Source organism: Mustelus asterias, chromosome 3, assembly GCF_964213995.1.
Source record: "Mustelus asterias chromosome 3, sMusAst1.hap1.1, whole genome shotgun sequence".
NCBI classification, from domain to species: domain Eukaryota; kingdom Metazoa; phylum Chordata; class Chondrichthyes; order Carcharhiniformes; family Triakidae; genus Mustelus; species Mustelus asterias.
This window is the reverse complement of record NC_135803.1, coordinates 25,051,084-25,068,848: the sequence shown is the minus strand read 5'-3', so window position 1 is coordinate 25,068,848 and position 17,765 is coordinate 25,051,084. Positions and strand designations below refer to the sequence as shown.

General features: G+C 42.7%; 1 protein-coding gene across 2 annotated transcripts in view; it reads right to left on the bottom strand.

Annotated features, from left to right (window-relative positions):
• Positions 1-17,765, bottom strand: part of mecom (MDS1 and EVI1 complex locus) — a 748,693-nt gene that overhangs the window by 2,663 nt on the left and 728,265 nt on the right. For both annotated transcript variants that reach the window (XM_078206201.1, XM_078206208.1), the window contains 2 exons: positions 3,302-3,541; positions 994-1,189 (listed from right to left, as the gene is read on the bottom strand). In XM_078206201.1, the coding sequence (XP_078062327.1) occupies positions 994-1,189; positions 3,302-3,541 (436 nt within the window). The remainder of the gene's footprint in view (positions 1-993; positions 1,190-3,301; positions 3,542-17,765) is intronic.

Here is a 17,765-nt window from a genome sequence, read left to right as displayed (position 1 = left end):
TCCGCACAGACAGTGACCCAAGCCAGGAATCGAACCCTGGCGCTGTGGGGCAGCAGTGCTAATCACCGTGCCACTGTGAGTTGATCCAGTGGAGAAATGTGTCATCCAGACTAGGAAGGTCTTGTGTTTGACCTGTGATCTGTGCTGATTTTGGTCTGGGTTGGGGGACACCACCAGTGTTGGATGTATCTTGATAAGCAGTTGGGGAGGGGGATATTCCTGCTGCCAATGATTGCTCTCCGGCAAATCCTAGGAGAGGACAGTGGGTCGACCATCAGGTGAAAGCAGCATCAAACTTAGCTGGGATATCTGATCTGGTTGGCTTCTTTGGCAGCATCTAGTCAAGACTGTCCCTTTTGAGGGACATCCCTGAGGATTCCTGCTGTCTGTGCAGCATATACCAAGATAGAATCCATATTCTCAACTTGCACTCAGGACGCAGACCAGCTGCAGAACTCTGCCAAGCAGACGAGACAAAGGAACTACACCATCTACATGCACACCAAGAACAGGAACCCTGAGGACTTTAACCTGGTGTTGTTAAAACTCTTACAGCATATCCAGGACAGGGAAGGAGGGTGTATTCTACACTTTGTGATGAACAACTTGCAGATTCTCTTTGAATGAACACAGACACACACAATAGGTGTGAAAAGTCTATCAAGTCAATCTTTGTTCACCCTATCATTTCATGTAGTTGGAAAGATTCTAGGGAGCGATTTTCCAGCCGTGCTCACTCCAAAACCGGAAAATCCCACCCAAAGTCAACAAACCTTTGCATGGTCTGCCCCCTGCCCGCTACAATTCCCATGGTGGGCAGGATGGGAAAATCCCCCCCCTAGTTTGCATTAAAATCAGAGGCCCAATAAGCCTGCAGTGGCCCATGCTGGGAACTTTCAGGTATTTTATGAATCTTAGGTCCCTCTCCCAACCCAATACCCTCAGTATGCCTCCCATGTCCACCGACTGCTGAATTCACTCCCTCAGTCTCACCTGTGACTTGGATTTCCTGTACAAGGGCTGCTTCAGGTCTTCAGTCAGGTGAGTAGTGCTAAACGTGGTCAGATCGGCCTCACTGAACTGATTCCCCTCGGCTTTCCTGGTGTTGAGGCTGTCTGTGAAGTGCCGGATGTGTTCCAGGGCAGAAAGGCTACTCTTGGCTTGAAGTCTCACATCCTCTTGCTTATAACTTGAAAAGAGAAATAAATCAGTTGATCAACGCATATAAGCAACTGATAGCGAGTCATATTACTCCAATCATAGTACTTCACATTTGCTGCCATAACTGAACGAAGCAAGCTGCTTACCAGAACATGTGTAAATATTAAAAGTTAGTGTTTACAATGAACTATCATTTATTTGATGTAACATGAAGACTAGAGATTCCTTCAATAGCGTAACATAGATAAGTCACAAAACCTGCCCAGACCATCCAACCTCAGTTCTGTTGTTGAAATGATAGGTCTAATTTTAACCTAATTCATCAGTATAAAAGGGGCAAGTTTGAGGGGAGATCATAAAATGTATGGATAAAGTAGTCATGATGTGGAGATGCCAGCGTTGGACTGGGGTAAACACAGTAAGAAGTTTAACAACACCAGGTTAAAGTCCAACAGGTTTATTTGGTAGCAAAAGCCACACAAGCTTTCGGAGCTGCAAGCCTCTTCTTCAGCTCCGAAAGCTTGTGTGGCTTTTGCTACCAAATAAACCTGTTGGACTTTAACTTGGTGTTGTTAAACTTCTTACTGGATAAAGTAGACATGCAGTGGATGCTTCCTCCTGTGGGGCATTCTAGGACGAGAGGTCATAGAATCATAGAATCCTACAGTGCAGAAAGAGGCCATTCAGCCCATCAAGTCTGCACCAACCACAATCCCACCCAGGCCCTATCCCCATATCCCTACATATTTTACCCACTAATCCCTCTAACCTATACATCCCGGGACACTAAGGGGCAATTTAGAATGGCCAATCAACCTAGCCCGCACATCTTTGGACTGTGGGAGGAAACCGGAGCACCCGGAGGAAACCCACGCAGACACAGGGAGAATGTGCAAACTCCGCACAGACAGTGACCCGAGCCGGGATTCGAACCCAGGTCCCTGGAGCTGTGAAGCAGCAGTGCTAACCACTGTGCTACCGTGCCGCCCATCCTAGTCTTAGAATAAGGGGTAGCAAATTTAACACAGAGTTGAGGAAAAACTACTTCTCCCAAAGGGTTGTGAATCTATGGTATTCGTTACCCCAATGTGCGGTGGATGCTGAGACAGTGAGTAAATTTAAGGAGGAGTTAGATTTTTAATTGGTAATGGGTTGAAGGGTCATGGGGAGAAGGCAGGAAAGTGGGGATGAGGAGCATATCAGCCATGATCGAATGGCAGAGCAGATTCGGTGGGCCGAATGGCCTAATTCTGCTCCTATATCTTATGAACCCACCTCCTACTTTACCATCGGCAGATTGCATCAAGTCAGATTCACACCAAGAGGAACAGATTAAAACTAACCCTCCTACCTCAGAATAACTATTGACAGGCCATTAGTAATATTTAAAATGAGCAGAAATGAGTTCCATTACTTCAAGCAATGGGTTTCAATCTATCTGCAGTCCAAGGGGCCTGTGAAAGAAGGCCCATGTTCCCTCCAGGCAGCAGAAAAATCAAAAGGCTTGTAAAATATTTAACTGTGTGCTATCTTTAGAGTATGGTTTATATTTCAGCTGTGTGCAAGTCGTGATCTGTTTTTCTTTACATGATCACCCTCTGCAAATACCCCCTTGCCCAGAAGGTATCTAATCAACAGCCAGGGGATGGCCTACAAAATCAGTCTTCAACAGAAGGATTAATTGGAGTGCCATTGGACACTAGGGGCGCGATTTTACCGTCTGTTCATGCCACGTTCCCGCTGCAGCGAAGAATTAGGCAGAAAGCCAAATCTCCGTTCACTGCAGCAGGATGGGAAAATCCCGCTGGCGTGAACGGTCGGAAAATTCCAGCTTATGTCCCACTTGCACTGTATTGTCATAATGTAACCAATGAGAACACTGGAATCTGTCATTATGTAACCAGTGGTAACATGCTGTGAGGGTCAGCTGGTCAGCTGACCCAGTAGACAATGTAACCAATGGCAAAATAATGTGGTGGTCAGCTGACCAGTATAAAGAGAAAGCAGATGGGGATTGTGGGGAGCTCGTGTGGCCTGAGTTTCTTTATTAAACCTTTATCTTTGATTTACTATGTGAAGTTAGTTCTTTTATTTCTTGCAACTGAAGTATCCTTACTGTCCGATAAACATATCTTCCAACCTGCTGGGAGATTCCTTGTTGTTCTGCTCCGGCTTCCTCAGCTCATCATATTCAATTCCATCTTGGTTTCCTCCATCCAATTTAAAAGCAATTGGATTATTGGCCGGCTTTCGCAGCATGTTACGTCCTCCTTCCTCTTCTTCCAGTTCCACGTCTTCCTCCTCTTCATCGTCATCCAGTTCATGAGTTTTCTGGCTCGTCACAGGGGCCTTCTCCTCCTCACTGTGTCTTCCATTGATTCTGCAGGAAGAGATAAACAAGGCATGAGTGGTCTCTCACCCCAGCACTCGGCCTCAGTATTACTGGCACAAGTAAATGATCGTACTCAATCAAATAATTATCAAGAGGTTCCGAAAGACTTTATGATGGAAATTTTTCTAAGGTGAAGGCCTCCTTTTTTAAAAAAATTGTTTGGCTTTTAATCCTACTTCTATCACTCAGCTGCTTCGCAAGGGAGATTTCTGAAGTACACCAAAGGGAGGAAATAGATATACCATATCTGGAATCTTACATAGCATTTGATGAATTGCCATATGAGGAACTTATTGCAAAGATGGGATTAAGATAAAGTGGCAGCATGGAGAGAGAAGTGATTAATGGATAGAAGAAGTAAATGGATATTTATCACTTTGGCAACACATTGTTAGTGCTATGTCACAAAGATCAGTGTTGAGGCCCCTCTTGTCAACATACATAAATGTTTAACCAGTGATTTGTTCACATACAATAAATATTTGGCCATGGGTGCGGAAAGACTAAGATTTGCTGACGACACCACATGAGAGAACATGGCGAACTGAGAAAGAATACAGGACACAGCAGGAAGAAGTAGTTTATGGGAACGGGCAAATATGTGGCAAATACAGTTCAAGGTTACTTTTTGGGAAAAAGAAAGGAAATATAAATTCAATGTTAACCTTCTGACTAAATAGAGGAACTAAGAAATGTAGGAGAAAAGATGCAGAGTCCATTAATAACCTGGTGATTATTGGTGAAAAAGATAGGGCAAGTGGGATATTGGATTATATGGTCATGATCTGAATATTTAATAGTGAGGCGGCAATGAATCAGTTGAGTCACATTTGGAGTAGTGTGTGCAGTTCTCGATCTCTGTTTTTGATCTCCTGTTATAGAAAGACTTCGGAGCCATGGAAAAGGCACAACATAGATTTAATGGGATGATATCAAAGGACGAGATATAATTATGATGCAAGATTTGGAACAAAAGAAAACTATTACTGGTGCAAAAATAGTGATGGTGAAATATAACAGAAATTTTACAAAGCTTTGAAAGAATTTGATATACTTCTATCGATTAATAAATTAATGAAAAGGGATGAATTTAGAATTGGTACACAAAGCAAAAAGGGAAAGGTTGCAGGACATTTTTTGTCCTTTCTCTAATACTTAATATGTATAGCCTGATATTTTCCATGGATTGAGGAGTATTGAAACATGTATTTATAAAAGTAGCATTTCGTACAATTCTAGTCTGCCAATGTCTGTTACACCATTGACTACTGAAAACATCATTCAAGACATTTAGGAATTTGGGGTGTAAAAATATTAAAGGAGGTAAATGGGACTATCAGGATAAGTAGTGTCCTCTGCTGAGGTTGATATGATTGGTTTTTGAACTCTCTGCCTGGGAGAACAACTGGCAAGTTGCATGAGCTGGACCTTATAGAAACCGGCCAGTTTTAATTTCCAGTTAAGTTTCTATCATGGCCAGATGATGAACAAGCCCAAGCAATGAATTGAAAATTCTTGCTCAGTGCAAAATGGGATCACATAATCAAGAAGGCAGAACCATAAAGGGTGTAGATACGCAGAGGGACCTGAGTGTGCAAGTCCACAGATCCTTGAAGGTGACGTCACAGGTGGAGAAGGTAGTGAATAAGGCATATGGCATGCTTGCCTTTATAGGACAGGGCATAGAGTATAAAAGTTGGGGTCTGATGTTGCGGTTGTATAGAACGTTGGTTCGGCCGCATTTGGAATACTGCGCCCAGTTCTGGTCGCCACACTACCGGAAGGACGTGGAGGCTTTAGAGAGAGTGCAGAGGAGGTTTACCAGGATGTTGCCTGGTATGGAAGGGCTTAGTTATGAGGAGAGATTGGGTAAACTGGGGTTGTTCTCACTGGAAAGACGGAGGATGAGGGGTGACCTAATAGAGGTGTATAAAATTATGAAAGGCATAGATAGGGTAAACACTAGAAAGCTTTTTCCCAGGTTGGTGGTGACGTTCACGAGGGGTCATAGGTTCAAGGTGGGGGGGGGGGGGGGGGGGGGGGGGAGGAGGTTTAACACGGATATCAGAAGGACATATTATACGCAGAGGGTGGTGGGGGCCTGGAATGCGCTGCCGAGCAAGGTGGTGGAGGCGGACACACTGGGAACGTTTAAGACCTATCTAGATAGCCATGTGAACGGAGTGGGAATGGAGGGATACAAAAGAATGGTCTAGTCTGGACCAGGGAACGGCGCGAGCTTGAAGAGCCGAAGGGCCTGTTCCTGTGCTGTATTGTTCTTTGTTCTAAGGCAAAGTATCTCTGCGGCGGTTTTGAATGCTATTGGGTTCAGCATATCACAACTTCACATTTCTAACCCACTGAACGTATACAGCTGTTATGAGGCAGATTTATGACATGCAAGGTGGGGTTAAATGGGGTAAAGGAGAGATACAAGGGAATAATAATGTAAATGCAAAAATTGAAAACATTCCTACCCATATTTTGGATTCTGCTAATGGAATACGGTAAACTATTTAAATGTCACTTGTCGTGCTAACAGCCGCCACAAGATGGCAACTTCCAATAGGTGCCTGGCTTTAAAAAATTCAATTTCAACACAAAAGATCAAAGTAATAGAATTCCCCAAATCAAGACCACCACAAACCTCATCCCAACAATTCACTCATGCTCAAAAAATTAGATTTTTCATACAGATCCAATTTTTATTTTGATAAAGGATCTATGCCTCAAACAAACATGTCTACCCAGTTTTCTGATGTTGACAATCCTACTGTGTAATTTCAATACTTCTGCTGTTTCCAATAGCCCACCAACCTACTGGAATAATTTAGCACTGTGAACCTTCACATGATTTAAAGTAAGTAATGATGACAATAGAGTAAATAGCATGAATATCCTCCTCCTCTTTTAGGTACCATGCCCGAAGATGACACTGGTAACCATGGACTTTGACTGGATCAGTATATGGTTGTGCTTGGCAAAGGACTGGAGTGGTTTGCCATTGTCTTTTGCACTATGGCTGACAAGAAAACTCTCCCAGTCTTACCACCTGCCATCAGGGGTATTGGAAGGTTTTACAGGTTGATCATCAACCTATTTGACCAAGTGATGAAAGCACCTCCCGTAACCGTCAAGTCCTGAAGTGGAACTTGGTCCAGAAGCCCCAGGTTCATGCGTAGGAACGTGACCACTGCACTATAGGACCATTGTGAATATCACCTTGTGTATTATTTTGTGGCATGAGTTGAAAGGAGAATTGTAAATGTTGCTTTTACTGAGGTGAGTGATCATTTGGATAGTGAACAGGTTCATATCTACTATTTATTTACTTTGTCTGCATCATTTATTTAATATAACTTGCTCCAACAATTATATAATTATATTGACAAAATTGAAAGACCAATAACACACATATTCACATCCTTGCGTTTGTCTATAGGTAAACTGCAGTTTGAAACCATAGAACATATGCCAGTTAGTCTGGCTACCAGTATAATTGTAACACACTAGACACTTTAGGATTCATATTCACATGTGTTTTTGTTTGATTTTGTTCTCTCACTATCAGTTGGCTGTTGGTGTTTTTTTTTCAGCAACGTTCCGGACACATTTATTTACCAGCTAAACATTCTATCAGGGTCTCAGTCAGGCAGTAATGCTACCGTTTTTCATATATTAATCAGTTATCATTCTGTTGCTCTGCAACCTTTTACACAAATAGATAAAAACAGTCTATAATATGATTGCAACCATATGTTTGGATTTTACTCAAGAAATCATTAGACTGACTCTCACTTTAGAGAATACAAAGAGCCCAACATACTTACAGAATGCTTGTTCCAACTCGGTGTGCTTAAGATTCATTAAAATCACACTAACTGTTACCAGGTGCTGGATATAACAGCACAGAGACACAAACATTCACACTTCCACTTCTACACACACAAGCAGAGCTAATGCATACATTCACACTGTGATATAGAGATATTCATGCAAGTATATATGCCTACCTAAATATATGCACATGATATCTGTAGTTACTTACTTAAAAATACTTGCATATGAAAATGTGCATGAGCATTAATGTACTCATGTTGAGATATATGCAAATATTTATGCACACCTTCACAACGGATAGCTCAAGTCAGGAAGTTTACTGAGTTGCCGGACCTGCCTTGATAGAAAGTCCTTCAGATGTCACAATTTTCACTCTGGGGCATGGCGGAAGGGGAAGGGAGGGTGGAGTGGAGTCAGGCTCACCAACTCTGAAAGCAGAGCCTAGGTGACTATGAGACAGCTGACTGAGGAGGTGGACTTGTTAGAAGGCTTGCCTTGGTTACCTGGGACTTTGTTCCTTCCAGCTGTATTAAAGACTGTTAAGCCCTCTCGCTTTCACGCACCCCAACCTCACCTGTTCCGCATGCCACATCCATTCCCTCCATGCAAACTCATGCTTCCTACCCACTCATACTTTCCATACCATCTCTTGACCTTTCCATGTCAAGTACACACTTGACTCCATGGTCAGTATACACTTTGCACAGCATCAATGAGCTGTATGTTAATGAGCAGGTAAGAGGCTAGAAATCCTGCAGCGAGTAATTCACCGCCAGACTCAATCATACAAACCATTAAAAGTATCATTAATAGAGGTTTGAAACACAGCACTTCTTCTGTTAGTTGTCTATCATTGGCACTCTTCAGTTTCACTTCTCAAAGTTTGTGATATAGGAGGCAGAATTGGAACACTGTTGACCCGCCTTGCCCTGCTGCCAGCCTTCACCACAGCAATGGAGCAACTTGTACATCTCTACCTTGCACCTCTGATGAGGAACAAGAGGAGCAGCTACAACAAAAGCAACTGCAGGAGGAGCAATACAAATATCAGTGCCATTAGCTACTATCTGCTCAGTGGCACAGTGGTTAGCACTGCTGCCTCACAGCGCCAGGGACCTGGGTTCGATTCCCAGCTTGGGTCATTGTTTGTGTGGAGTCAACACGTTCTCCCAGTGTCTGCATGGGTTTCCTCCCACCGTCCAGAAGACGTGCTAGTTAGGTGCATTGGCTATGCTAAATTCTCCCTCTGTGCCGGAGTGTGGCGACGAGGGGATTTTCACAGTAACTTCATTGTAGTGTTACTGTAAGCCTACTTGTGACACTAATAAATAAACTTTAAAGCTGCTCTGCAGGACAGAGATGGACCCAGAGATGCAACTCTAAGGAGATGAGACACACGCCCACCCCTTGCTTGCCCTTCATCACAGGATCTACAGGCAGTGGATCCGCACTCTCAATGTCACCAATATAGTTTGTTTCAATCCACAGATGTTCTAAGTGTGCAACTCCTTCAAGTTATTTTTGATTGGCTTTACTGCACAATGATTCTAAAGAGCTGACATGTGCATGTGGGAACTTGTAGCTTGCCACATGGCCACACAGCTCAGAAGGAAAATTCTTCACAACATGTAATCACTAATGGCTCAGGAAGCTCACTGCAAGTCATCACTGACATGTGCAGCTCCCTGAATGTGATCTCCTTCCTAGTGGACCAAGTGGCTGTGCATTGCCAGTGGCTGCGCATTGCCAGTGGCTGCAGACTTGGCCGTCACTTCAATGCAACCTCCCCACCAACCCCTGCCAACCTCACCCTAATATCTGCCATTCCCCAAAGTCGTGTGCTCTCTTTTCCGGCAAGGAGAGATTGCAGAGAATTAAGTGCTAAAAGTGGCTTGTGTGAAGTGGTAAGAAGGATAACATTTGGGTGGCACAGTGGTTAGCACTGCTGCCTCACAGCGCCAGGGAGTTGGGTTCAATTCCGACCTCGGGTCACTGTCCGTGTGAAGTTTGCACATTCTCCCCGTGTCTGCATAGGTTTCCTCAGGGTGCACTGGTTTCCTCCCACACTCTAAAGGCGTGTGGGTTAGGTGAATTGGCAATGCTAAATTGACCCTAGTGTCAGGAGTTTAGCAGGGAAAATTAATGGGGTTACGGGAATAGGGCCTGGGTGGGATTGTGGTCGGTGCAGACTCGATGGGCCGAATGGCCTCCTTCTGCACGGTAGGGGTTTTATAATTTGTGACTGTCGTTTATAAATGCGAGAGGTCTCTCCTCCATTCTTGTCTTTGTTGCAGCCTCAGAAATCCAAATCCAGTTGAAACTCTCTGACACATGAGAAGTCTCTCTAAGTAGACACTTTTCATTTGACAGATTTGGCATAACATTCCCCCTACCCTTTCTGATTGGTTGGGAGATCTGGAAGCAGGATGTTAATGCAGTGGCTGAGTTAAAGAACCGTAGCAAAGCTTGTTCCCGTGGCAATGTGGTTCCTGACCCACCACAGGTCCCGCCATTTCACCAGGGACTAAGAGTTGGAAATTCCCCATAACAGCTCGAAAACTTCGATCAAGCCACTCCTTCTAAATTCCAGGGAATATATATGCGCAATATATTCACCAATATAAATATGCAAAGGCATGCACAGAGACAGTTACAATTGCCCAGATCGCTTCATGAAGCACACATACATATGTAGTAGGAATCCCACAGCTTGACAGCCTGATTTGTTTGAAGCACAGTTCAACTCTCCCTTTTCATTACCAAGTTTGGTTGGAATTCTGGACACTGTTGAGTATCACAAAGGCTGATTATTAATCCAGAAAGAGATTAACAATCAGGGCAGCACAGCACGTGCAACACCAGAATCTCACATGGTTGCAATCCTGACAATTTTGCGGGTCTGGTGTGCTGCCACTGGATTCCACGCTTCCTGGACCTGGCTGAAGGCAGCTTTATGATTTGATGTGCACATGTCAGGGCACAAACTCCAGTGTACTCTCAGGAATCAACCAGCCATAATGCACATACACAGAAGTGCTGAATGGATGTATTAGGTGTCCCAGGCCTATTTGCTTTCCGCTGCTTAGGAGGTCGCATAGGAAGCTGTTGTTCATGAAAACAGTAGAATGGTAGCAATTAAGGAAAAACAATGATCCACTTCACTTTTTTTCCTACTTTGGACTTCAATTTAGCTGTTGACCTACCATAAGAACAATGGCAGATTGCGAGATAACTTTTTGAGTAATGTCCTCCCGGGACCCAAGTAGTAACATGAAAGCATGTTATTACAGCTTCTATACATCCAAGTTACTCAAAATAGTCATTTAACAGTCTTTTTAGTTACACTGCAAACCTTGTGATTATGTCTTTTTTCTACCACATGTACCCTCTCACCCATACTGCATTCAGCGTCCTTCAAATGAAGTTGTTACATAGTTGAGCAAGTCATGAACACGTTTTTTTTTCCAAACTTCACAAAACACAAACTGATTCGCTTCATGCTGAAACCAAAAGAGAAAATGCTGGAAAATCTCAGCAGGTCTGGCAGCATCTGTAAGGAGAGAAAAGAACTGACGTTTCGAGTCCAGATGAGCCTTTGTCAAAGCTGTGACAAAGGGTCATCTGGACTCGAAACGTCAGCTCTTTTCTCTCCTTACAGATGCTGCCAGACCTGCTGAGATTTTCCAGTATTTTCTCTTTTAGTTTCAGATTCCAGCATCCGCAGTAATTTGCTTTCATCCTCTCCATGCTGAATTTCCCCCATTTCTTTTTTTACAGTATAGACAGTTAGCTCACAATCACATTGATAACTTTATCATCTTAGCTGAGGACCTCCCCCATGCTCGGACCTTAATGATCAATGTATACCAAATGTATATTACTGCCTGAAAATCAAAATGGCATTTTCCTGAAAAGCCTTATGTTCTTGTAAGGAAATTTAAAAAAAACCTACAAATCAGAAAAGCAGAACTTTAAAATGCCGATAACTGCATTGTAGAGTGTCTTTATTTTTTGAAAGGGAAGTTTGAATGTTAGGAGCAATGGGGAAATTCACCGACTATTTATACTCGGATATAAATATACTTCCTAGTGACAGCCAATCCAAATAGCCCAGGGAGTATGGCCAGCAGAATGTGGTACAGTTTACAGATATCACGGTGACATCAGCTGTTATCAGACGCCTCAAATCTGCAGGAAAAGCATTATTTGGTAAATCGTCTGAAACCACAAGGACAAATGATTCACTGATTGCAAATCCAAGACGTGTTCTTTTGTCAGTCTCGAAACACCAGTCCAAATCGTGCATCTCCACCAACATCAGTCTTTCTCTGCCAACCACAGAGACAATTACAATAATTGGTTTACAGATTAGGCTCAGTACAAAAGGCAGGAAATGATATTTTTGGAATAAAAAAAAAATAGATGATATATCCATTTGTGGAGGCAAAGTTAGAGGGAAGCAGCAGAATGGAGAAGATTAATCATGGGAGTCAATCCATACGAATACTGAGGCCAGGCATTCAGCTTAATGACTACTTCTCTATGATATAAACCATGTGCAACATGTGTACTCTGTGTGATGTGATTGCATGTTCGCTGAGTTTATGTACAGGTTAGAATGGTTTCCAAAAGCATATTAATACTGACTGATTATTAAAGTCAGTTGAATTCACTGTTTAGATCTCAAAAGAACTAAAAAGCACGTTTCAATTCTCATCAACAGATCATGTTGATTTCATTGAGGTGACTTATACGTATAAACATTAAAGTTGAATTTTATTTGCAGTGCTGTTGATTTATTACAAAATTCTCATTCCTCTGCCCTGCTTCACTGTAAGGAGATCAGTAGCTATTAAGTGCAAGAGAGTTATCAACATTTTTGGGGTGCCTTTAATGTTTTACTGTTAGATTGAAGAGTCTGAAGCTACAAGTATACACAGAATAGATCATGTTCAGTATTATTACAGTTGGAATTCTGACAAGATTGAACAGATTCAGCTCAGACCATGGTGTATTGAAAAGGAACCATAGCCTGGCCAGTGCAGAGAGCTGCCCCACAGAGGCAACAGAGACAGGAGCCTGGTATTGTGGATATCCAAACCTGAGAATGTTCAGCATGAAGTGAAGGATGGACACAGAACATCAACCCTCTGCGCAGGGATTAACTTCTGCCAACATTCCTGATTCTGCCAGCTAAGACAAATTATGAGTGAGATTGTTGCAAATGATGAAAGACATTATGAAAAAAATTCTAAATGCCGAACAAGAGTTTCAGACTTGGTTACTGGGCGAGTTTGAAAAATGCAATTTTATGGCACTTAGTGCAAAGAAAAGTGACAGGATGCAATTCTCGCCAGGAGGAGGAGGGGGGTGGAGCCTGAGCTCATGCAAAGCACGTTATTAATATACAAATTGGCAAAAGAGTGCTGGTACGATTGGGGGAGGTGAGAAACCAGGCACGAACCTAATTTTTCACCTCCTGCCCGATCTTACCACCTCGCCTGGCCAAAAATCAGGTAGGATGAAGTCTTAAGCCGTGCCCATAGAATCTACCTCAAGTAATTCAGATGCTTGGAAGACAAGCCATTGATGATATAGCTGGAGAATAGTCAATGGCTCTCCTTTTGAAAAATGCACAAAATTTCTTATCAATGAATACTACCCTCCTGCATATCCTCAACCTAGCCCACTTATGACACTTATCAGAGAATCAATGAAACTGAGGCAGTGCATCTTCATTAGAGTCTCCCAAGTAATGTTACTTCTGTTTAATTCTTCTCCATAAAATATTTCTGCAACTACACAAAAGTCCATCAAACATGTATGACTTAACAAGCAAAAAAAATCTACACGACCGTATTAAAGGATATGAGCCTTAAATCTGTAATAAACTACATGACAGCACATGGAATGTGGAAGACTCAACACTAATCTGTAATTCTAAGAATATCCCACTATAAGAATCATTCAGTATAAAAGAGTAAAAGAGCAGTACAATTCTCTTACATTTAAGGCAATATTGAGAACAGATCTTGCTAGCATGAAACTAAATACTATTTGTCTATTCTAGACTGTACTCCTTAAATCCCTCTGTTCTGAATGCATATCCCCCATCTTGCCCTGTTTCTCTGCATCCAACTGCTCCTTCGGGTAAAAGAAACTGCAATCTCTCGGTGTTCCTCTGTACGTCCCCTTTATGTTTCCCAAAGGAGAACATACCTATCTCCCAGACATCCACTGTTTTTCTTCGCTATCCAACTATTCTCTATTGTGTTTCCTATCTGACCACTATTTGCTGTATAATCAGACTGTAAAAGAACATTAGTGGAAGTCAGTGTGGTAGTATCTCCAGCAATTAGTGAAGATAGGAAAGACAGAGGGGAGAAAAAAAAATCCTTATTATTTATTTTTGCATCACATCTGCTGAGAAAATCATTCCATATTTAGTCGCCCCTTATCAATGTGTGACAATAATGAGATTTGGACAGACATGAAGGGGGTATGATGGAGTATAGTTCAAACTGCCAGCTTGCAGGTCTGTCACAAACGATGTAGAACTGGCTCTGTACCAAAAGAATAAGGCTAGATGATTAAGAAAACAAAATCGCTAATTACACTTTCAAATGCAGTAATTTGCAGAGGATAAAATATCCATCAAAAGCAGCTGAAAGTGCAGGAGTTAGAAAGGAAACATTGCATGACCCCCTGACCTCGTCTTTCTTTACCAACTTCCTGCATTGTTACATGTTGAGGCCAGATGTTGGCAGGAGAAAAAGCCCGATCACCAAGAGAAGTTTTAATGTGCACGTAATGTTAATTTAATCAAATTTCATCTTGCATATTTCAGCTTTGATATTTTCTATTATTCCTGTTACCATTTACAAAGGGGGTGGGGGGAGGGGGGTGGGGTGGGGAGAGAAAGCTGAAGTGAACTGGGAAGATTTTTATCTCTGTAATCTTTGTGATGTTTAAAAACGTTATGCAAAATTAACAAGAACAAAAAAAAAACTGCAACGAAAAATGTGAGCACCTAATCTTAGATTTAAACGTGACTCCGGAGCTTAATGAAACTGAGTGAAAAAATGTTTTAAGAAACATTCCTTTCAAGAAAATTAATGAAAAACAATTTAAGAGGCGGGGAGAAAAAAAGCTTCAGTATCAAATCTTAAAGCTCTGGAGTAATCCATCATCAAATTGTGTGGCTCAATAACTTGTTGCTTCACACACAGCTAGGCTTAGTTTCTTGATTGCCAAACTTATGGGGAGTGCGACTCAAGATGCAGAGTTACATCTAAGAGCTTGGCACCCAGAACTTAATCAAGAAGGTTTACTCTGATCGTTCCTCATTTCATTACGCAGTTAAAGCAGAACTCCGCATAAGCAGTTGCATTCATGCTCTGCCATCTAGAAATACTGTCAGGAACCTAAAATACCAGAGCCACTAACCTGTGAGTCTCAGCTTTGACAACACTCTTGTATTTGAAGCTGTAGGTTGTGTGTTAAAACTCTAAAAGCTAAACACGTAAGCTAGCCCATCACTTCAATGATTTGATTTGATTTATTATTGTCAGATGTATTAACATAGTGAAAAGTATTGTTTCTTGCACGCTATACAGACAAAACATACCGTTCATGGAGAAGGAAATGAGAGAGTGCCGAATGTAGTGTTTACAGTCATAGCTAGGGTGTAGAGAAAGATCAACTTAATACAGGGTAAGTCCATTCAAACGTCTGACAGCAGCAGGGAAGAAGCTGTACTTGAGTCAGTTGGTACGTGATCTCAGACTTTTGTATCTTTTTCCCCAACGGAAGAAGGTGGAAGAGAGAATGTCCGGGGTGCGTGAGGTCCTTAATGCAGTACTAAGGGAAGATAAAGTCACCATTGTCCCAGATGACCATAGGCTACTCTCCCCTTTTGTGGGGGGGGAAAGAGTTGACTGGTGGTGAATTAATCTAAGGATCACCGCACCTCAGGTGGGGCCCTCATGAATAACCTCAGCTGGTATGGAAATTGAAACCGTACTGTTGGCGTCGCTTTGCATCACAAACCGTCCAACCAACTGACCTAACCAATTCCCCACTTAGTGTAAAAGTGCCATTGCTCTACATGAAGGAGAGCAGTAGTGTTCTTCTAGAATGTTGACCAACACTGATCCCTCAACCCACACTATCAAAAATAGACTAATTGGTTATCCATATTAATGCCGCTTGTGGGACTTGGTTTGCAAATGGACTGCCCGGGTTTGCCCAAAAAACATCAGTGGCTACACTTCGAAAGCAATTTATTAGTTTTAATGGACTTTACGATATCCTGGGCAGTTATAGTCAGATTGGCCCTCAATTGTTATACATCAGGCTCTTTCCAGCCTCAGTATTGTCAGCCAGTTTGTTATTGACAGATGAAGGAGTTACTAGGTTCAGCAGGACAACCGATCCCAGTGCTTTCACAACTGACCAACCAGAAGAATGTCGGAAGGTGACAGAATTGTTGGCTTTCCCACAATCTAGAGGATCATCAAGTTGTCAGGTCAATATGGCTGATCCAGTTAAGCTACTGATGTATGACCCGCCATAATGTTGATAGTCAGGAATTGACTCACGGGCAACACATGCCCAGGATATCGTAAAGTCCATTAAAACTAATAAATTACTTTCGAAGTGCAGCCAACGATGTTTTGTAGGCAAAACGGGCAATCAATTTGCAAACAGCAAAGTCCCACAGGCAGCAATAACATAGATGAGCAGTTTGTGTATTTTTAATCGTGTGGGTTGGGGGACCAGCATTGGTCAAGATAAGAGAACACTGCTATTCTCCCCCACATAGAGCAATGGCACTTTTACACTTTTTACACTGCAGAAGATGCCAATGTTTAACTTGTTATCCAAAAGACAGCATTTGAACAATGCAATATTCCTTTAGTGTTCTGTGGTTTAAGGAGCAGTTAGAACATAGAACATAACAGCACAGTACAGGCCCTTCGGCCCTCGATGTTGCGCCGACCAGTGGAACCAATCTAAAGCCCCTCTAATCTACACTATTCCAATATCATCCATATGTTTATCCAATAACCATTTGAATGCTCTTAATGTTGACGAGTCCACGACTGCTGCAGGCAGAGCATTCCACGCCCTTACTACTCTCTGAGTAAAGAACCTACCTCTAACATCTGTCCTATATCTCTCACCCCTCAATTTAAAGCTATGTCCCCTCGTGCTAGCCAACACCATCAGAGGAAAAAGGCTCTCACTATCCACCCTATCTAATCCTCTGATCATCTTGTATGCCTCTATTAAGTCACCTCTTAACCTTCTTCTCTCCAACGAAAACAACCTCAAGCCCCTCAGCCTTTCCTCATACGATTTTCCCACCATGCCAGGCAACATCCTGGTAAATCTCCTCTGCACCCTTTCCAACACTTCCACATCTTTCCCATAATACGGCGACCAGAACTGTACGCAATACTCCAAATGCGGCCGCACCAGAGTTTTGTACAGTTGCAGCATGACCTCCTGGCTCCGAAACTCAATCCCTCTACCAATAAAAGCTAACACACCGTATGCCTTCTTAACAACCCTATCAACCTGGGTGCCAACTTTCAGGGATCTATGCACATGGACATCCAGATCCCTCTGTTCATCCACACTACCAAGTATCTTACCATTAGCCCAGTACTCTGTATTCCTGTTACTCCTTCCAAAGTGAATCACCTCACACTTTTCTGCATTGAACTCCATTTGCCACCTCTCAGCCCAGCACTGCAGCTTATCTATGTCCCTCTGTAACCTGCAACAACCTTCCGCACTGTCCACAACTCCACCGACCTTAGTGTCATCCGCAAATTTACTAATCCATCCTTCCACGCCGTCATCCAGGTCATTAATAAAAATGACAAACAGCAGTGGCCCCAAAACAAATCCTTGCGGTACACCACTCGTAACTGAACTCCAGGATGAACATTTCCCATCAACCACCACCCTCTGTCTTCTTACAGCTAGCCAATTCCTGATCCAAACCACTAAATCACCCTCAATCCCATGTGTCTGTATTTTCTGCAAAAGCTTACCATGGGGAACCTTATCAAACGCTTTGCTGAAATCCATATACACCACATCAACCGCTTTACCCTCACCCACCTCTTTGGTCACCTTCTCAAAGAACTCAATAAGGTTTGAGGCACGACCTACCCAAAGGAGATGGCTCAATTTGACAACTCCTTCTAACCCTCAGTTTCCTCAGGTAAATCCCCACTGCTGTAGTCAGATTACCCTGCGTAATACAGGTGACCTGCTGTGTGGCACAGGAGCAGGACTTGATGGAATACCATGCATGCCACCTGATATTACAGTCAGTCCTTCCCTGCTCTTGTTGGTC